Source organism: Camelus bactrianus, chromosome 5 (genome assembly GCF_048773025.1).
Source record: "Camelus bactrianus isolate YW-2024 breed Bactrian camel chromosome 5, ASM4877302v1, whole genome shotgun sequence".
NCBI lineage: Eukaryota > Metazoa > Chordata > Mammalia > Artiodactyla > Camelidae > Camelus > Camelus bactrianus.
The window spans coordinates 102,434,698-102,456,257 of NC_133543.1; the positions used below are offsets into that span (position 1 = coordinate 102,434,698).

At 58.7% G+C, this 21,560-nt stretch overlaps 1 protein-coding gene across 6 annotated transcripts in view; it reads left to right on the forward strand.

Annotated features, from left to right (window-relative positions):
- LOC105063557 (prolactin-releasing peptide) overlaps positions 1 to 18,021 on the forward strand; it is a 45,692-nt gene extending 27,671 nt beyond the window's left edge. For 4 of the 6 annotated variants that reach the window (XM_074364552.1, XM_045511552.2, XM_074364553.1 and 1 more), the window contains 7 exons: positions 4,241 to 4,429; positions 4,668 to 4,823; positions 6,240 to 6,332; positions 7,187 to 7,264; positions 8,881 to 8,938; positions 9,840 to 9,937; positions 11,614 to 12,801. In XM_074364552.1, the coding sequence (XP_074220653.1) occupies positions 4,241 to 4,429; positions 4,668 to 4,823; positions 6,240 to 6,332; positions 7,187 to 7,264; positions 8,881 to 8,938; positions 9,840 to 9,937; positions 11,614 to 11,640 (699 nt within the window). In that variant the 3' untranslated portion in view covers positions 11,641 to 12,801. The other 2 variants (XM_074364554.1, XM_074364555.1) reach the window with 2 other exon arrangements.
- The last annotated feature ends 3,539 nt before the right edge of the window (positions 18,022 to 21,560 follow it).

Below are 21,560 nucleotides of genomic sequence, written 5' to 3' on the forward strand. Positions count from 1 at the left end.
GTAGATCTGCCCACTCCAAGCCCTCGGTGCCGTGAAGATCAAACTAATTACCTACCGATCAATGCGGAAGCGTCTTCCCCCCACCGGTGCCTCTCCCTCTTTTAAAACAAGGTGAGCCTCACACGAAATAATGGCGGGGAAGATGCATCCACCGGGCTTGGAAGAAAACTGCAGAATTGATTTTCTCGTGTCCCGGCCTGGGAGTTAATAGCCCCCGGTGACACAAGAGCCCAGTGACTCAAGGGATGAAGAAGTCGTGCTTTTTGTCGCTTTAGGTCGTTACCTCACGGCCTCCAGGCCCACAGTGACGCAGGGCCCTGGACTTTTCAATCCATCGACCTGGTCTGAGCAATTCACGCCTCCCTGTGCTCATCAGGATGGGCAGTGACACATCACAGGCCTTCCGGATTCTGCTTCCTTGTCTCACCAAAAGTGTCACCTGTCCTGCTTTATTCATCACCCCGGACCCCCCACCCCGCTTCTGGTACCACTCCCAGCTCTTGCTTGGTGTTCCAGAACCCCTGCTGTCAGGAAATGGGCTTCACAGGCCACAGCGTGGATGGCGGCCTTAGCTTTCCTTCCGCCGCCTGGGAGTCTGGTGCATCCAAAGTGGTGGGAAGGGCTCTGTCCTCCGGCCACTGATTCCCCCTCCCTCTGCCGGAGATCTTTGAGCTGAATATGCACATGCCGGTCGTGGAACACCTGCTGACCCGTCCGGAGGACACAGTCCTGCCTCCCTCGGCCAAGTGACTGCCGGCGGCCAAGCAGGCCCCCAGTGAGCGAGGAGAAAGGCCTGAAGCCCCTTTGTTAAGGGAGGTCGAGGCACCAATAGGGGGCTTGTGTGGGGCTCAGAGAGCTGGGCAGATTTCCACCGTCCAGCTGAAGGGGCTTGTCCGCCCCATCCAGGCCCCTGCCATCCACAGTGCCTGGAGCCTGGGCATCTGTGGGCCCAGCAAAAGGTACAAGAGAACTCAGAGTGGATGCAGGAGCAGCTGTAAGGAGAAAGGGGCGGGGAACTCACAGCAGTGAAGAAGGGGGACACCTGTCTGGGTCCTGCAGCCTCCAGGGCCAGGCCATCAGAGCGGGTGGGGTCTCCCTCCCCACCCTGTGTGCGAAGGCGTACTCACCACACCGGGGCCATCTTTCAGGGAGTAAAGAGAACAGATCCCTTGGCCCCTAATGCATGTGCACGTGTGCATCTGAGAGATGGACAGACAGACAGTAGGGTGCTGTGAGGGTGGGGGTGGCGTTGCTCAGCCCTGGGCCCAGCCCCAGGTCTGCCGGAGCCGCAGTCCCCGTCCAGCACCTGGTCCCCTCCCCACAGCACCCAAAGTAAGCAGCTGCCCACCTCTCTTGGGACCAGGGCTCTGGAGATCAGCTCTGGGTGTAGTTAGCACTGGGGTGAGTGGTGGGAGCCGCAGGCGCCCCCCCCACCGGCCACCTTGACCCGCAGGAGGCGCCCTTCCCTAACACCCTCTGTGGAGCTGCAGGGCTGGGCTAACCCTGCACCACAGTTCCAGCCCCCAGGTTTTAGACGAGGAAACTGAGGCCCAGGCTCTCCTGAGAGGGACTCCAGAGCCCATCGTTCGCAGGGCACACACACTGGACGCACGGACAGGTCTGGGGAGAGGCACTCCGCGCCTCAGGACGCTCTCGGGACAGGCCTGCTCACCTGAGTCTGTGTCAGGTGTCCCCCACGCAGGACCTGTGACCCCGCAGGACCCCAGGACTCCTCCCCAGCCTCCCAGCCCTCAGGCTGCCCCCACCCCCTGCTGGATGCTCACCCAGATCCTGCCAGTGAGCCTCCCTCCCCTCCATAGCATCCAGGGCAACCAACACCCCAGTTTGCGAGGGACCAAGGGGCACCCCACTGAATCCCGTTGTGCTGCCACCTGCCCACACGTTCATACGTGCTTGTACGCATGCGTGTGTGTCGGGCACACATCTGTGTGCGTGTCTATGCATGTGGATTCCTTACTTGTGAGGCAGAAAGAGCACCTGCTTCTAACCATGGTGTGCAGCCTCCACCCCACACCCCGACCAGCAGCCCTGCGCCCCTCCTTGGTGGCTTCAGCCCCGCCTCCCACGGAATTCTGCAGTTTCTCAATCTCATTTACTCTGGGAGAAGGTTTTATTCCCATCAGAACCGATGGAATCTACCCTCCGAACGTCATAGAGGTTCTCTTCACCCGTTCTGGCCTCTACGGAGATTTGATTTTTGAGCTTCGTCAGAAAATTGGGATCTGGTGGAAAAGCGTCCCAGTAAACATGCCGGCCCCGCCCCCGCCGGCTGCTCCAGCCGGACCTCAGCATTCGCTCCGTGAGGCCGGTGGGTCTGTCTTAACAGGTTCCATTTACAGAGAAAATTAAATGATGAGAACACTGCTTTCTGCTTGCCTGGGGCGTGCCGGGGCCGAGGGGGGATGGAAGCCGGCCCGACGGGCACCGTGGGTGTAACATCGTGGTGGAGAAGCAGCCCGCCTTCCATCGGCAGCCCAGCAGGTGCCTCACTCCCCAGAGGAAGGGACAAAGAGGAGGCTCTGAAATTCTCGTGGTGCTGGTCCGGGAGGGGCCCTCACCTCGCACTCTGAAGTCCGCTTTGCGGACCAGAGGAGAGGCAGCCAGTGAGTGACCAGCCCCCTCGCTCCTGCCGCCGCCCCTCAGAGCTCCCTCTGCCTGTTACGCTGAGAACAGGCTGCGGAAAGAAGGAGGCCAGCTAGGAGGCTGGGAGGTTGTCCAGACAGGAGGCGGAAGCAGAACCAACAGGGCAGCGGGGTGATGGGGTGGACCTCGCATCGCTGTGGAAGGCAGAGCCAGCGGGCGTTCAGGACGCGAGAAAGAGGAGTCCGACGACGCCAAGACTTCCGGCCTGAGCGAACTCTGAAGGATGGAACTGGCTTTAACTTTTCAGCCTCGTTATCTACTGTCATGTTATTTTGGCTGTAAAAGGCAATTGGGATAATGTTGCCATTTTTCTGTTTTTATCGCCTAATGCTGGTCACTTTTTGAAACCAGCACTTCCACTTAGAGCCCACGTCCACAGGCAGACGAAACACACAGTGCTCAGTGAGCCGCTGGCTGGAGTGCAGGAAGGGGTGGCCGCCGGGGCTTCCCACAGCCCAGGCCCTGCTTACTGAGTGACAGCCGGCTAGGAACCAGGGCGCTGAGCATCCTTCCCAACGTGTCGAGTAAGGGTCAGAGCTGGAATAAACGAAGGACCCCCAGCCCAGAGCAGGTTACTTTTAACCTGTTGGGTCCTTTTTCTCTGGCCCCTGTTCATGCACCAACTCCAGAGTTACAATAAAGACGTGCAAAATTATGACCAAAAAATACAACCCCGAAAACCAGTTTCAAGCAGCAGAGACCGAGCTAGAGTCTGGATAAGAGGTCTGCCAGAGGCGAACACTGTTTAGCTCTGAGTGTCTTTCCAGCCAAGGCAAATAAATAGACATTCTGAGATGTATAAGTCTTGTCCAAGTTCACCTGGGGTGACAACTTCCCTGACTCGAGACTCAAGGAGGGGTGTGTCAGGAAGGACGTCACTCACTGTGTCACGGAAAACATCACTATGACGTCCCCACAGTGTTGTCTGCAGTTTCCCAAGCATCACAGATACACGGTGGGCACTTGTCAGTCAGCTCCGGGCCGGCATCTGGGGGGGTGATTCCCAAGGCACAGCCTACATGAGGCTCATGGGAGAGACTGGGCACAGAGCCTGGCACACGTGGACATGACTGCCCTCGTCCTTATGCAAGTTCAGGACATACCCCAGAGCCCTTGGGTGGTGCTGGGGCCACGCAGCCTTGGGGTACTTCAGTCTTGACACAGGGGAGCAGGGAGAACCCAGAGAACAGACGTGTCAGCACTCTGCAGCCCCAGCTGGCAGGATGAAAACAGAGTGAGGTCTTAGTTTGCTACAGTCAGGCTGCTGAACCCTAAGAGATGGCTTGAGAACCCAATTTGGGGGCAGAGGGGGGAATTTTCCCCCAGTGGTGAGAGTGTCCAATGTTTTGTTCAAAAATGGTACATCTCAGCCTGGGTGCCGTCAGGATCACAGGGAGTGCCTCACCCGACGGAGCCTGGGTCAGGAGACTGGGGCAGGCCGCATGGGCACCTGGCACGGGGGACGGATGACCCCGCGGCTCCAGCCGGACCCCGAGGTGTGCTCAGGGCCAGGATGCTTCCTGGAGGCGAGGTCTTCCAGATGACCGACTGAGGGTCCCCGGCTTGTCCATTCCAGAGTCCATTTGGCAACGAGCCCACAGACTCCGACATGGAAGAGGTGGCCCTGAAGAGGAAGCTGGAGGAGATGACCAGCCACGTCAGTGACCAGGGGGCCTCGTCCACAGAGGAGGAGGAGGGGAGCAAGGGTGACGCGGTGGGGCTGGACAGGGCCCCCATCGAGGGCCTCCCTGGGGCCACCCCGGAGGTGAGGCTACCTGAGCGGTGTTGGCAGGACATGGTAGGGCCAGGGATCAACAGTTTGTAACTAAGCCACTGGCCGGGCTGCAGCCGCTGGTGGGCACCAAGGGCTCTGGACAAGTGCCCGGCCCCTGACTGACCAGCTCCTGGAGTTAAGAGAAAAGAGCATTCTCAGGATGGGAGTGTGCTGGGGAGAGCCCTGCCGTCTCTCTGCTGCAGGTCACACTCAGGATTCTCTTTCCTAGGTCAGCACGGCTGCAGGCCAAGCGCCCGGATGTGAAAAGGACCCCCGGGGCCCTCAGGACCCCATGCAGCCCAACAGGACCACAGACGAGGAGCTGTCGGAGCTGGAGGACAGAGTGGCAGTCACGGCCTCCGAGGTGCAGCGGACTGAAAGCGAGGTAGCCCCAGTGTCCCCAAGGGCAGGTGGCTCCCCCAGGTAGATAGTGGGGGGACCTGAAGGCCTGGCAACAGTGGACGGTCCCCCAGAGGGCTCACACCAGGGAGCCCGCCCCGTCAGCTCCAGAACGGGAGCCTGGGGGTGTCTGTGGGAGTCACACTCCTAGCCCCTCCCCGCACTCCCAGTCCTGTTCCAATTTAAGCTGGTGAGGGGCAGGCAGCGTTTTCAGCCAAGGAAGGAAGGTGCTGACACAGGCCCTCCCTGTCCCGGGAGGAGGGTCCTCCAGAAGCAGGCTGAGATGTGAGGACGGCCCCAGGGCTCAGGACCAGACTCTGACCGACAGCCATCCTGTGAGCCTGAGCTTGGGTCCGGAGCTTGGGTTAGGCTGAGGGGTGTGTCAGTGGTGTAGAGGTCAAAGGGCAGAGCTGGCACCTCCCAGGGACAGCCAAAGTGACTGGGCTCTTCTCCGCCCTCCCTGAGGACCCCAGAGAAGAGGAGGTCTGCCCCTCAGGGCACGCTGCGGGAGGACCGGCACCCGCCACACCTGTTCCCACCTCTGTTCTCTTCAGCGAGGGCCCGTCTGTCCCTGAGGAGGGAGGGGCTCGTTGCCGGGCCTTGCGTGTTAATGGAAGCAAGCCAGCCTGAGAGCTTGGTGCTCATTCATTCCTTCTCGCTGGGCTAACAGTTCTCAGTGCCCCGAATATGGCACACATTGTGCAGGGCACGAAAGGTGCAGCTGTGAACGTCCTAGACCGAGCCCCACACTTAGTGGGGGGAGACAGAGAACAAGTCAGCGACCAAGAAAATCATCCGGTTTATGAAGAGAGCTCTGAAGACAACAAGGGAGGGTAGCGCCATGGAGCACTCCGATGCTCAGTGGTCAGGGAGGGATATTAAGAGCGAAGGCAGCTCGTGCAAAGGCCCTGAGGTGGTGTCAGACTTGGCAAGTTCAGGAATCATCAGTGAAACCCTAATACTGGAGCAAAGGGGGTGGGAGGGAGAGTGTGGGTGGCAGGTCCAAGAAAAGGCAGACTCCAGAGAGACCTGAGGACTGCAGAGGATTTCAGATCCCATGGAGGGATCCGAATGGATCTGAATGGGGCCTGGTTCGTTTCCAGAAGCTTCCTCCTCCAACTCTTCCCCAGTCCTGACCCCTCCTTCCATCCCTCGTGGATGAGACTCCAGGAAATTTATGGAGCCCCCTCTCCTCTTGTCTTGTGGGGAGACCTGCAAGGAACACCCAGCCCCTCCCCAGTGACCATGGAAGATGAACAAAAACAGGGTCCCCAGCACATGCACCTGGTCGGGACACCCACCTTAGGAGGAAACATTGATGAATCCAGGGAGCTGCTCTACCTGTTCTGTGACGTTGAGCTGGGACATCCAAATGACGTCTGTCTGTCTGTTGTTCCCCCAGGTTTCGGATATTGAGTCCAGGATTGCAGCCTTGCGGGCTGCGGGGCTCACGCTGAGGCCCTCAGGGAAGCCGCGGAGGAAGTCCAACCTCCCGGTGAGTGGAGGGGCCGCGGGGCCTGCGGGTTGTGCCTGGAGCCCCGGCGCCGACAGCCCCGGGCTGGCCGCCCCCTCCCCCCTCAGCTGCCGGCCTCGGTTTCCTGCTGTCGATTGCCAGTTCTTCATTCGTTCCTGTCATTTCTACCTGAAAACAGTACTTTTGGGGGGCTCTCAGCTCCTGCATGAGAACTGGAAGCACACCCACATTCACACACGTGGGTGCGCCAAGTCCAGGAGAAGCAAGCTGAACGACACCTCGTGTTGGTGGGCTTAATAAAGCGCCATTTCAAGGCGGGTGTGACAAGGGTGGAAGGATGGGGAGGCGTCGCGGACAGTGTATCGGGACGGAGTGTCAGGGGGCCTGCCACGGCGGAAACCTGAGACCAACAGCCTTCTCCCCGTTCAAGTCGGGAATTGCCAGACAAATAAATCACAGTGCGAGGAAATCTAGCAGAAGACGGATAGTCCTAGAGGAGCCGCAGACATGGCTGCCGGGGGAAACACAAGACACCCAGTCCAGCCTGAATTTCAGGTCAACAGCCAGTCCTTTCACTTTCTAGTAGACATGTACCCCGTGCAACGCCAGGGACACACTCACACTGAAGAGTGCCCTCGCTGCTGGCCTGAAACTTAGAGCCAACTGGGCCTCCCTTTTCACTTGTATTTTAAGTGGCTGAACCCAGCAGCCCTCACGGCGGAGTGCAGGAGAGGGGTGCTGGGTGGGCTGGCGCCGGCCCAGCGGCCCGCACTGAGCATCAGAGAGAACGGCCGTGGCTCCCTCCTGCTGGCCCGCCGCGTGGCTGGAGCTCCGATGAGCAGTAGTAACACTCAGGCTTCTCCCTCGTCCTCCAGATACTTCTTCCCCGGCTTGTGGGGCAATCTGGCCAGAGTCCTAAGGAGCCAAACGCAGACCCTTCAGATGAGGCCGAGGTACGTGTTACTCCATCCAAGCCCAAAAGGCTGGGAAAGGGTGAAAGACTGGCCTGGCGTTTCCAGAAGCCTGGCGAGTCCACGGGTGGTGGAGCTGAGACGTATGGACTTTAAGCAGCCGGCAAGTCTCACGGGTCGGCGTCCACAGAGGTGCACAGGGAGGTGAGAATTGGTGTAGGATGTTCATTGGGGAAAATCCAAGAAAGCTCAGATGGGGGACGGCGGGGAGGAGGCAGGCAGACCTCACACAGGGTAACTGGCTCAGGGTAACACAGAGCCCTGGAGAGGAGACCGTGCATGTCACACCAGAGTCGTCCTGTGCAGTGGCCACCAAGCATGGGTGATGACCGTTCCCGTGCTCTGTGCCCACCCCCCGGCAGGGGCACAGCGGGCTCCGGGCCGGGGAACTGGCCTCCTCTGGGAGATGCGGGTCCTGGCTGTGGGGGTGCAGCACCGGGCCAGTGTGCACAAAACAGCACAGGGGTGTCGGGTGTGGACGGCACCCCCACAGCCCCGGACCAAGGATCCTGCGGTGGAAGGGTTAACAGAAGCAGAGCAAGGGGGGGAAGAGCTGCCCGGGAGAGGGCGGGGTCTCCTGGCCTTGGGCGTATGGCTGGGGGAGGGGTGCCTGGGAAAGCGTGGCGGCCACTCCAGCTCCTGCCTGCTGCCAGATGCTCCTGTAAGCTCCAAGGACATCTCACTTCTGCTTCTCATAACAACACCAGGAAGCTAAATACAGTTTTAAATACAGTTAGAAACTGTATTTTTTCCCACCCTTCCATTTAATGTTTACGCCCCAGGTGAGCTGGCGCTGCTAGGACCCCTTCTGTACTGAGGAGGAAACTGAAGCTCAGGGAGGTAGACCCACTTGATGGAGACCACGCAGACCACAAGTGAAGAGGGACCCTTACCCTGACCCCCACCCTCTTCTCAGGGCCATGGTGCACCCTGACTTGTCCCAGGGAGCCCAGCCCTCAAGGCTTCTGCAGCCAACCTCCAGGGACAGCCCACAAAACAAGCCAGGCAGAATCACTGGGCGGGTGAGGGCAAGACTTCTAGAGGAATCGGGCCATTTTGCTCTCTCTTCCTCCCTGAGGAGGCAAAACAGAGGAAAAGCTGGGCCATTTTAGACAGGCAGGTAATTAACAAGTGAGGGAGAGGGAAGGGAAGGTGTGGAGCCCAGCAGCCGTGGGGCGCTGGGAGTGCATTAGGTACAATTAATCTTCCAATATCCCTGTAAAGGGGACACTGGCCCATTTTCCAGATGAGGAGACTGAGTTCAGAGAGAACATGTAAACCGCCCCATCACAGCGGTTACGGGGTAGTGACAGGATCCGAGCCCAGGTCTGTGGACTGGGATTTGTCTTTTTCTACTGCACCCACCCAAAGGTGGCAGTTCTCCAAAAGCTGAGCACCTCTTTATATTCTGGCATTTGGTGCTTAATTTATTGATAATGCGCATTTTAATATTGTTAAAAATTCAAATATGGCTAGAGAACAGAAGACGGCTGACCTGATGAATCAGAATCTGGGAGGATCAGGAGAAATCCAAACTTAGCCCCTGGTGCTCCCAACAATGACAACAATGCGGTGACGCGCAGAGACCTTTCTTCCAGGTGATGGGTGTGCCCTGTCTGGTGAGAAGGAAGCTCAGTAATCACCCCAAAAGTCAAGGTAAGAGTCGCCTGCTTCCCTCGTCCCTCGGGCCTGAGAGATGAGCTCAGGGGCATGAACGTGGCCAACAGGGCCCCCGTATTTCTCCGCAACCCGTGGGACCCAGCATCTCATGCCCCCGATGCTCGAAGGTCACGCCAGCGCCACGCCAGCCACCCTCAAGGACAGCTGCAGCGACTTGGTGTCTGGAGACATGAAAGGTGCAGCTCTAAGCTCATAAAGGTGGTGGTGGTGGCCTCCGTGCCCTGCGATGTGAACCATCCTGATACGACGCACAGCCCCCAGTCTTGCTGTGCAGGGCGCAGGGCATAATGAGCCTTCCCTGATGTCTTGGTGGTGACAAGGACACCAGCTCCATCCTGGATGAACGGCCCACAGTGCGGGGCCGGGCTGTGGGGACCTTGTGTTCTGGCCCACCACTCACCCCGCAGGCCGACCACAGGTCGTGGGGAGGCAGCCCCTTCCCCGGCCCCGGGCCCAGTGCCCCCTCTGCTGAGCAAGTCCAGCCCTCACACCGTTGTGGTGCCTCCTGTCACCCCAGGTCTGAGCTGTTCCCTGGCCACCACATCCCTGGTCCTGACAGGGGGTTCTTTCCATGTCCCTCGTCTGCTTCCAAACAATCCTGGGCTCCCAGCTGCCTGCAGACTGAAGTGGGGTTGCTTCACCCAGTTGCACCTTTCCCTTCCGTGGTCCCCTGGAAGCCACCCTGCCTGCCATCTGCCTGCCGCGGAGACCCTTTCCCTCCCTCGCAGCGATAGCACACACTCCTCCAGCGGACGTGGTTTCTTGAAAGGGGATCTATTTGCTTTCATGCCCCTTTTAAAATTACTTAGGCAGCGAAGACACTTCTTTGGGGTAAGTTTGTGATTAATAAGAAACCCCCCTTCTGTTTTCCCCAAAGACAAACGTGATGACTTCGATCGGAAATCCGTGTACCACGGGTCCCTGACACAGAGGAACCCCAACAGCAGGAAGGGAGTCTCCAACCAGAGCTTTGCCGTAAGGTTTCCTCTGTTTACTGAGGCAGCTTTAAAATCCTGTGACCTGTCCGGGTGACATACCGGTATTTAGTCTTCAGAGTAGAGCAGTGGGATAAACTCACAAGATAAGGGAAATCAGCAAGAGATTTAAAGGGACATCGAAAATATTTCTTAAAGGTACCAGAGTGTTCCAGTAATGGGGTCTGCTCACCCTGGGTAGGTCTCAGCGTGGGGAGGGGACAGCCCATGAGGGAGGAGGACCCTTGGGGAGGGGACAGCCCATGAGGCAGTGAGGACACTCAGGGAGGGGACAGCCCATGAGGGAGGACACTCGGGGAGGGGACAGCCCATGAGGCAGTGAGGATTCTGCATAGCCCCACCGGCCCGCCCAGTTGTCAAGGTCATTCAGCTGAACCACGTGTGCAGGTGCCGGGTCAAAGCTGTTCCCTGACTTCCACGGGAAAGGGCTCTCTGCGAAGGACCTTAAGGTTTCTCCTGAAGCCCAGGGCATATCAGGCCAGGCCGGAAGGAGTCATGGCCTTGATTCCTACAGAGGGCTTCTTGCAGACCCTTTTCAGACACCACGGTCCCTGGTGTTTTCCGCCACACAGGAGTCTGGGGAAAGCACCAACTCTTCCAAAGCGAGTGCCCCTGCCTGGAGCCCCTGCAGCACTTCACCAGCTCAAACAGCTGACCCCTAGGGGCCACCAAGTGATGCCCACATGCCAGCAATGGGCGTGAGGACTCGGTGGCCCAGTCACCCTGGATCCCCACAGCGGTGCACAGCCACATCCCACCCGCTGGCTGCAGCTCCCCAGCAGTAACTCTGACTTCAGACCAGTTACGAGAGGCTGAGCCCTTGGCTCGGCTGTCCAGGAGGGCTGTGTGACTGCTCTGTTCTTCCCACTAACTCCGCTTTTAAACGGGATTTCAAAGTCTCTCACAGTAGAGGGATTGTTCAGATTGTGTGCGAGCCTTGTGCTGGTGGACAGGGAGGTGGGGCACACATATCCAATGAGGTCGGGCCACCCCAGACGAGGGGAAACGTGTGTGAGTGGAAATGACAAAGTCCAAGACCCCCTGTCAGGCCACACCTGCGCCCAGAGAAGGCCACCTGGACCGAAGCCAGAGCGTGGCCATCCCCGGGGAGGACTGCTGGCAATTGATAAGGAATTGCCAGCTGGGACTTGAAAATCGATATGCTTTCCAACTGGAATACAGCTTCCTGTATTTCAGAGCTCTAAACTGCCAGATGCTTTCCGTCTGTGCACCCCATGTGATGAGGGCTAGTGTCACTGACCCAGATTCACAGCTGGGGAAACAGAGGCAGAGCACGGCTGAGTAAAATAACCCACAGAGGACTGACTGATGCCTTCGCCAGCACGTCCGTGTGTGTGTGTGCACGCATGTGCATACTCCCACGTGTGTGTCCGTGCAAGTGCTCATGTATCTGTGCCTGTCTGGGTGCATGCCCATGTGTTTTTATGTACACACTCAGGTACCTAAGTTTGTGTCTACCTGTGTGCACACCCATGTGTTTATATGTTCCTCTGCACGTGTGCACCCGTGTATGTCTGTGTCTGTGTGCACCTGTGTGTGCCTGTGTCTGTGTGCACCTGCGTGTGTCCGTGTGTCTGTGTGCACCTGTGTGTGCCTGTGCACACTGATGTGGCCACGTGTGTTTGTGCTTCACAGAAACCTGTGATGACCCACCAGCCCTGAAAGGAGAGGTCCGTCTGAACAGGACAGAGCGACAGAGCGGCCCCCGTCCTTCCTTCCCTCCACCTCGGCCCTCATGCCCTCCAATCACCCTGTGCACGGCCCAGTGGGGGGACAAGAAGACACCCTGCCCACGATGCTGGGAGCTGACAGTGGTTCTCAAACCATCAGCTCTTCACCCACGTCCACAGACGACCTCCAAGCCCCTCCTGCCGGCCTGCTCTAATCTGTGAGAAACAGCTCAGCTGATATGTCTTCCCTTTAGGGCAAAACAGTTGAAACTTTTTGAAGGACACAGAGCTCTTTTTCAGTGTGACCTCCGCCCCTTTCACTGCTGGCTTGCTTCTGTTGTGCTTGTGACTAGAACGGGAAGGGCGGACCCGCACCAGCCACCTGCAGGTCCCCGTCTTCCTTGGAGCGTGTGCAGGTGTGTGTGCTTCTGTGGGAGTGCTGCGGGGTGTCAGGACAAGTGACTGGGCTCGTGACCAGCTGAGTAAGAGGGAGGGCTAGACCCCCACCCCACCACGCACCCCGTCTGCCGGCTCACCTGCGGCGCACAGGCCAGGAGAACTAAGCTGTAGCCGAGGGCAGAGTGGGCCAGTGGCAGCGGGTGAGCATTTGACCGAAGCCCAGACGCAGGGGCAGAGGACCTGCTGGGAGGCAGCTGACGAGCTCCGGACGGGCAGGCCGAGGCCCAGGGTCCAGCCCTCCTGCAGTGGAGTCCAGTAGAACAAGGACCGGGGCCCATGAGTGATGCCCGCCGGCCACCTGTCATCTGTCTGTGGACGAGCTCCGGGACCCCCTCCACCTCGGACAGCCTGGGACTCGGGTTACGTCTGAGTGTCGTGTGGCTTGTCCAGCTTTAAGGGGAGCCCGCCGGGACCCTCACAGCTGCGTTGAGCGTAGTCAGCACGTCTCCCTCTCCCTGAGCGTGGCTGTCTGTTCCACAGGGCCCAGTGCATTTAGTCCTCGGAACAGCCCATTTTGCAGAGGAGAGAACAGAGTGTGAGGTGGCCTCCCCTGGAGCTGGAAGCCACGTTGTGATCCTCTGCTGCTTCCCCAAGTGACTTTGCGTCTGCTTTAGCTTTTCTCTCTCAAGTGGGGTGTTGTTTGTGTTCAGATGAAATAGTAACTAAAAGAAAGGGAATAAATGATGCCTAAGAACCCTCCATACCACTTTCTTCCGACCTGGCAGAGGACACAGCTCCACCCATGGTTCAAGTTCAAGCATGGGTTCAAGTTCACACGCACCCAAACTCAAGAGGCCAGTGATGCCCCGATGAAACACTGATCGGCCAAAGCGGGAGCAAAAGCCCGTGGCCACCCCCCCCCCCCCCCGCCCTGAGCCCCTGCCCGTGGCCCCTCCCCCGCCCTGAGCCCAAGACCCAGTTCAGGAGGGAGTGGGAGGGGCTCCCTGGGCTCCCGGCGCCGGTCAGACCCACCCCGGGGGGGCTCCATCTACCAAAGCAGAGGGTCACCCAAGACGCCCCAGCCAGGCCTGCCATCCTGGGGCTCGGGGGGTCACGAGCAGTAAGACCCCCCACCTCACTTGCATTTGCCCCCCTGCTGCCGTCACGCGGCCTCCAGCTTCAGAGTGCCCTCAGTAACTCTTGGTCCTCTGCGGGGCGCCACCAGAGACCACGGGGGGCAGGGGGACACCGTTCCCCTTCTCTCAGCGGGGCGAGCTCTCTGCTCCATGCTGAGTGGGCGGAGAGGCTACAGGGACGCCACATGCCTATGTCACCCCCGCTGGTGGGCCCCCCAGTGCACAGCCACCACTGATGAAAATAATCAGTAAACAGTCTAGAATAGAAACAAAACAGTGTTTTATCTGAGCCAGACTGAGGACTATAGCCCAGAAAACAGCCTCTCAGGTAGCTCTGAGGAACTGCCCTGGAGAAGCAGGGTTTTCAGCACAGTTTTACGTCTCGTCCAAACAAAGAGCAGTGCACAAGACAGGGATACATCCCTTCAGGGTTTCAGAAGCACAGACAGATCAGCACGAACACAGCGAGCCGGTGTGGCCTCGGCACCTGGGGAGGGAGTCTTGTCATGAGAGGAGGACCAGCATTTGGCGTCCCAGGAAGGGAGGCATTTCATCTTTGATTTTAACAGGGACATTCCTTACTTCTGGTCAGTGCGCCCTTTTCCTTAATAATTAAAGCGGACGGACACTGTATGTTAAGGGGCCACAAACAGGTTCTAGTCAGCATCAAATTCAGGTGAACTCTAGAAGCCAGAATGACCCCCAGACCTCAATGTGTGACCGTTTCATTTATCAGCACCAACGCCACACGTGACCAAGGTGCTCTGCTGAAAGGGGAGGGGTCACTACACACACACTCACACGCACACATTCACTGACACACCACACACACACCACACACACTCATACACACACACACACACACACTCCCAGCCAGTGCCCAGGAAGCTGCCTCCAGCTCCTGCGGTCTCACAATGGCCTGCACAGACATCTGCAAGGAAAGGACACCTCCTCCCAAGACAGAACCCCCGCCCCGGCAGTGGTCCTCCACCATCACCACCCTCACTAACCCTGAGCCCCCCCGGGAATTCTGACGGACTCCGTCCCAGTGCCCTTAGGCTGCAGCCCCGGGTGGGAGCCGGGGGCCCTTCTGCCCCCCAACCCCATGCTCCTTCCACAACCTCCTCCACCAGCGCCCCCCCCCCCAACGCCAGATCTCCCAGGGAGCCCACCGACGGCAAAACCTTCATCACTGGGAATGGGCAGCCATGGGAGGGAGGAGACCCACATGTGACTGACCCTCGGAGGGCAACGGGCTGTGCTGGAACTTTCCCCAGAAGTCTGATGGAGGCAGGTGAAGGGCCATGGGGTCCCCTGGGCACGTGCGAGGGGAGCCACCTGTGAGGTCTCTTCCCCAGGACGGGCTCCTGAAGGTGACGCTCAGTGGCACTTGAATGACCCTCGATATAATCTTACGCAGAACAGGAATGAGTTAAGTTCTTAGGGCCAAGTTAAATGGTAGAATAGTGCACCGTTATTTAAAACGGCAGAAGCTACAACTTGAGGCCGTGACTGTTAAAAGAAAAGAATGAGATTCAAAACGCACGCGCCCGGGAACCTGCCCAGGAAACATGAGCAAAGCCCGCGAGAAGGACACGCGCTGGGAGAGCTGCCTGGCCGCTCTCACATACCTCGTGCTTCTGTTTTTCTGTTTTTCTGCATGTGCTCAATTCTTTTCAAATTATATGAATTGCTTTTCAAATACAAATAAGTCTGTTTATTATTTATTTTACAATAGAAACACATGTATTTGGTTTATAATCATAATAATGAACTTGTTTATTTTAAACCATCACTACGAAGCCTCTGCAAAAGCCTAAAAAAGTATTTTTAAGTGCTCGGTCGAAAGTGGTTTGCATGTAATGCCTGCAGCTATGAAAGACCACGCACGCATAGGTGCTTGGCCAGGTCTGGGAGGGCTTACAAGGATACACACGGTGGTGACAGCCTCAGGTGACTTGTCCCTTTACCTTTCCATTAGAAACGATGACTTAAAGGAGGGGGAGAGGTGGCCGCAGGGTCACCTCCATGTGTCACGAGGCTCCCGCGCTGCCTGGACCGGGGTGCCTGGCTCTGCAGCCTGCCCGAAGCGTGAAGAAGGGAGGCTAATGTGTTTTAAAACCACTCAGCCCAAATGAAATTACATAACCCAGGAAGGGACAAATCACTTCGCTGATGAGAATTAAAAAAAAAAAAAATAGAAGAAAGGAAAAAAAAAAATCTCTCCTGATGAAGCCTGGCGAGGGAGGCGGGCGGGGAGGGGTGGGTGGGCGTCGGGTAGGCTGCTTCCTCCCGGGACTATAAAGGGTGAGCCGCTCCCACCTGGGTCACGGCTCCGGCACCACAGCGCTGGCCAGCCTTGGCGGGAACCTCGGTGAGTAGCTCCCAGATGCTGGAGCGGGCGGGGGTCCCAGACACTCCTCCCTCCTCCTCTGTAAACCTTCCCTCACTGTCTGGGAATGGGTCGGTCCTAGTATCCAGGACCAGCCCTGGGAGGGAGACAGAGGGGCAGCCACCCCACCATTTGTGCATCTGAGGGCCACCCCTGTATGCCCGGGCCCCGTGCGCAAGGCTGTCCGTCGTGGAGACAGAAGGTGAAACTGTCTCAGGCGACTCTGCTGGGGACACAGACCAGGAATCCCAGCAGTGACAGCAAACCTCTAGCTCCCGGGAGGCAGGGCCTCGGGGGATCAGAGGCCGGGTGCGGTCAGTTTAGGGCTCTCCACCCGGCATGGGTCCGGCCCAGAGGGAGGAGGAGACAGCCCAGCCCATTTGGACCCACCTCTTTATCCTTCTGCTTTCATAGTGACGCCTCTGTTTCCTCCTCCTTGGGGTTGCCCTGCCACTGTGTGTGTGACACCCCAGCACATTTCTAAAAAAGGAGAGAGAGGTGGCCATTTTCAATCTCTCAGATGGAGAGCACTTTCCATGGGGCTCGGGGACAGGCTGGAAAGCCAGGGTCGGCAGAGACAACCTCCCTGAAACAGACAGGCTTCCTAAAGTGCCCGGGGTGGGGCCCCTACAGGAGGCGCCAGCCCCACGGGGTAGGGGCACCTGCCGCGTGGATCTGTAGGCAGGTCAGGGCCTCTGGCCAGCAGGGTGAGAAGTGAATTTGCTGGGTGCCTCTGCAGCCCACAGCGCTCTCTCCCACCACCTGCCCTAGGGCTGTCCTGCTGGCTGTCCTGGGGTCACAGGGAGGGTGAGTGCTCCTGGTAAGGCCGGGGGTGATGACCCTTCTCCAGCGGGCATGGAGCAGGACGGAACTGGGCCCCAGGGTCCCAGCCCCTGCCATGTCCGAGGTGAGGCTGCACCCCTCCACCTCTGCACACCCCTGGGCTCCCCCAGGCAGCTCCCCACACCTGCTCGCCTCCACCGCCCCCTCCCCCACTGAGGGCTGGGTGTGCAACACACACAGCAGTGCAGAGGCCCCCCACACTCCTGGTTCCCTAACACAGACAGACAGATGGAGGCAGCTCCAAGACAGGCCAGACCTCTCCACCCACAGCTCACACACCTCTGGGCTCCTTCTGATGACAGAGGGTCTGTGCAAACGTGACTGAGCCCGGCAGAGACTGACGCACACGTGGTCACCTTGTTTAAGGCTCGCTGTACCGAGGTGGGGACGGGGTCCCGGGGAGAGGGGGGTTCGCCGAGGGCCAGGTTTGCCTGCCACTTGTATGCTCACTCCCACCCAACCCAGAGCGGAGAAACCCGCAGCGGAGCACGGCCGTGTGCACACACATGCACGCACTTGCGTGGACACAGGTGCACACACTCACGCACACTCACATCCACTCTGCCGCACACACTCGCTCACATCAGCTGAGGCGCTCAGCTTTGTGCACACGCGTCCTCGTGTGAGCTTACCGCTGCTCCTGCCCCAGGATGCGCCTGCCCTCGCGGGATCCCACCTCCAGCGGGCCTCGGTGAGAAGGTAGGGGATGAAGGCGTTGCGGGCCTGGCTCCTGTGCCTGCTGCTGCTGGGCCTGGCCCTGCGGGGGGCGGCCAGCCGCGCCCACCAGCACTCCATGGAGATCCACAGTGAGTGCTCAGACCCTCAGCCTCCCTCGCCTGCCCCCACCACTCTACCCCCGGGTCATGAGCAGGTTCTGGCCACCTCCTGAGCTGGGGCACCATCCTCGCTAAGTCCCCCAGAGCTGGGGGCTTGGCCCTCTGATGGCCAGAGCTCTCCCCAAAGTGGCCCCAACACCTGCTCCCAAGTGCACTGGCCAGCACACCGTGGAGGTGGAGGGGTTCACTTCTCACCACCTGGGCAGCCTGGGGCTGAGCCCACTTTACCCATGAGAATGGGGGTGGGGGGCTGGAAAGGAAGGGAGAGTATGAATTCTCATTTCCCAATGTCACCCCAGCATCCAGAAATGGCCTGGCCAGGCCCTCTGAGCACCCCTCCTGGGCAGTTGGGCCCCAGAATGACCTGAGCGACAGGGCAGCAGTGAGCTGAGAGCCTGCACAGGGAGCGGGGACACTGGGCACGAGCACCGGGCCCCGTCACCCACAGGAGCACACACTGGGGCCCGTGCGATCACGTACTGCCCTCCCTCTTTGCAGCCCCTGACATCAACCCGGCCTGGTACACGGGCCGCAGAATCCGGCCCGTGGGCCGCTTCGGCCGCAGAAGAGCAGCCCTGAGGGATGTCCTGAAGCCTGGCCTCCGGTGCCTGCCAGCCTGCTTCCCCCTGGAGGGAGGTGCTGAGCCCGCCCAGGGTGGCTGACCGCCCAGCTCATCCGGGAGTAACTCCGGGGTCTGTCCCGCAGCCCCCCTGCCCCTCCTCCAAGGGCTACTGTCCCTTCAACCCTAATAAAAGCTGCTGGCCTTGTTCACGTGCGTCTGCGTGCTGACCAGGGGGGAAGTTAGCCTAGAGGATATTCAGGGCCCAGAAGCTGGAAGCTCCGTGACTTGCCCAAGGGTACCCAGCACGGAGTAAGGGGCCTGGGATGTCCTTGGTCACCTGCATCTGGTACCCTCCAGCAGACCTGAATGGCCACCCAGGCTGCACACTGCACAAGGTCACCGTGCAGGAGGCCCCAGGGGAGGGCAGCACAGCCTCTTAGCCCAACCTGCCTCCCTCTGCCTAGTTCTTTTCACCTCCCTGTTGGGACTCCAGGGAGAAAAAGAAGCGGGGACTGCTGGTTTCCACTCAACAGGAGGGAGACTAGCACCTAGAGGACTTCATCCCACACCGCATCCCTTTGCCATCTGTCTGCCTCCGTGTCCTGTCTCAGATGGAACTCGCCGTGGTGTCAGGGAACACACTGTCTCTAACTGGGCGACTGAGCCAGCCCCTAACTTCTTCGAGCCCCAGGTCCCACATGTGAACCCAGGGGTGGTAACACCCACCTCATTCCCGAGCTCAGGGTGATGCAGCACCTGCACGCGGGCCAACCGGGACAGATGCTCCATGACCGTAAATTGCTCTCCCCAAGGCCCACCCGCAGTTCCGTGCTGGGGCAGTAGGAGCAGGAGCGGGGGGTGAGCAGGTTTAACTGGAGCTCAGGGCCCTCCAGTTCTCTGCCGGCACCCTGCCTGCAGGGTCTCAGGAGCCCGCCCTGACCACAGGACTCCTTCTGCCCATCCAAGCTCAGGAGGGCTCAGGACACAGAGCAAGCCCGCAGCACCCCAGGCCCCAGCTGTCCCTGCTCCACATCGAGGCAGGTGGGTCCATGCTGGCTGGCCAGCTGGAGGAGGCAGAGCTGGTCCAGACCACGCAGACGGAGATCCCCCAGCCACAGGGAGGCCAGAGGGAGGGTGGAGGCCAGTCTCCTCCCTGGGGAGAACTCCTGCTGCATCAGCACCTCCTCGGGGGGCAGTGCGCACGTGGGGACAGGAGAGGGGCCAGGCCGGCTCTCCGGGGCGGGCAGGCGCTGGGCCAGGCCTGGAAGAGTGGCGAGCCCAGGAAAGCAGTTTGGAGGCCCTTCAAAAAGTTAAACATCAAAAAAAAAACGTTACACATGGGGCGGAGGGGAGGGTGCAGCTCAGTGGTAGGGCGTATGCCTAGCATGCATGAGGTCCTGGGCTCAGTCTCCAGTACCTCCATTTTTTAACAGAAAATTAAACATCAAGTTACCACGTGGCCCCAGCCACTCCTAAGCACACACCCCAGAGAACTGCGAACAGGTGTGCAAACAAATACTTGTACAAGAATGCTCACAGCAGCGCAGTTCACAACAGCCAAGAAGGTAGACACGACCCAAATATCCATCGGCAGACAAGTGGATACATAAAACGTGGTCCATCCGTTCAACGGGTTGCTGTTCAGCCATGAAAAGGAATGAAGTTCTTTCAAATGTTACCACGTGGACGAACCTTAAAAACATGATGCAAAGTGAAAGAAGCCAGACACCGAGGGTCCCCTAGTGTGAGGTTCCATTCATATGAAAGGTCCAGAATGGGCAGGTCTGCAGACACCGAAAGTAGGCTGGTGGTTGCCAGGGGCTGGGAGACGGGAGAGGGACTGCTTCGTGGGTACAGGGCTTCCTCTGGGGGATGAAAGGGTCTGTGAACTGGACCGAGGAGGTGGCTGTGCTGAGTGCCCTCCAATCGTCCACTTTAAACAAGAGAGTTCACAGCCCCGCGTTGGGTGCAGACATGGAAACATCGGTGTGGCCCACCACCCGGCGTGTGGTCGGTGCCCTGCCAGGAAAGCCCCAGGAAACAGGTACATCTGAGCCCCGAGAGACGGAGAGGTGGCAGATTCTAGGCTTCCCGCTTCTTACGATGGAAGTTTTCAAACACGCAAGAAACCCCATAAAGTATTATAACGACATTCTCACGCAGCCTCGGGTGCCACACCTACCCCTGCATCCACCTTCCCTCCCGCCCCCGCCACTGGGGAGTAAGGTGTAGGTGTTTCAGCACGTTTCTCCTCAAAGCAAAGGCGCTCTCCTACACAGCCACACAGTTACTATCATGCCAAAACCGCTTTGTGGTAATTTCCTATCAGCTCATGTTTAGTCCGCATTCAAAAATCCCCAAATATGGCCAGAAAATCTGTGTTGTCTTTTCCATTTTGTCTTGTTTTCTGGAAACCAGGCTCCCGTCGGAATTCAGGGCTGCAGCCAGTTGTTTCTCTTTAGACCCTGGTCGTCTCACTTCGTCATGACGCTGACTTTTACAAGAGCCCGAGGTGTTACCTTGCAGAGCGATCCCCTCCTGACTTGTCTGTCCCCCCGGGCACTGTTCCCAGGTCCTCCTGTGCCCGCGTTTCCTGTGCTCAGAGCGGGAGAGCAAGGGCAGGACTGGGTTCGGTTACCACTGAGGGCACACGTGCTCCGTGTCTGTCCCTTCGCATCGTATCTGACCGTAGCCTCAGGCCCCATCCTGCCGGGTGCTGAGTCTGACCCTGTGGTGGAGAGGATCTCTCGACTGTAAAAACCTCTGGGTTTCCCCGTCTGCTCACTGCAGTCTGCAGGGTCCTGGGGCCCCAGGGCGGGAGCCTGTTTCCCAAGGAGCTCACAGCCAGTGATTTAAGCGCTGCTGAATATGCTTGCTAGGACCAATGGCTACATCGTGGGTCGCACAATGGTGATTCTCGAATTCCTTCCACATTTATAAGCAGGATTTTTCTAAAGGAGACATTTCTTTTTCTTTTCCTTTTTTTTCTTTTTGTTCAACACCTTACAAATCATTTTGGATGCTCAAATTGTCCTAAATTTGGCAACTGAGACCCCAAAAAAGAATAAATTTGAAAAAGAAAAGAAGGTGTCCCTGAGTCGGCGCTCTGCCAGGGGAGCTGGTCAAGGCACGTGCAGCAGAAACGGGGGGAGATGGGAAGAGTACGGTCACAGGCAGGGCAGCAGGGCTGCTCCCAGGTGCCGCGTATCCCCTCCTCTGTGCCTCCAGCCTCCACCACGAGCACACACGCGCATGCACACACATGCACGCACACCCAGGTTGTGATGACGGATGGAGCAGCATCCCCGGCTGTGGGGAGGACACTGAGCTTGCAGACCGGCCTCCCCAGGACCACTTATCCTGAAGACTCCCTGCCAGGAAGGCCTGCCAACCCCACGGGCTCATCTCCCGCCACGCCCCACGCCCCCCATCACTACCTCAGGGTCCAGGACAGGCTGTGATCAGGTGGGTGAAGGTGTCTGACACGGAGACGTCTGTAAACGTCTGTTGGTGTGGCGGAGGCTGTTTCTGGGAAAACCCGCCTTTTCTTTAAATCTCTGGGGAAAACGGCTTCTGTCTTCTCACAGGACACATATTTGCTGAGTGCCGGGCACAGACCAGACATTGTACCAGGCACAGGGACCCCGCAGGAGGAAGGACAGACAGAACCCCTGTCCTCACACGGAGCTCCCCCTTATCGGAACATTAGGCTCACCAGGAGGGCTCAGCAGATTTCACCAGGCC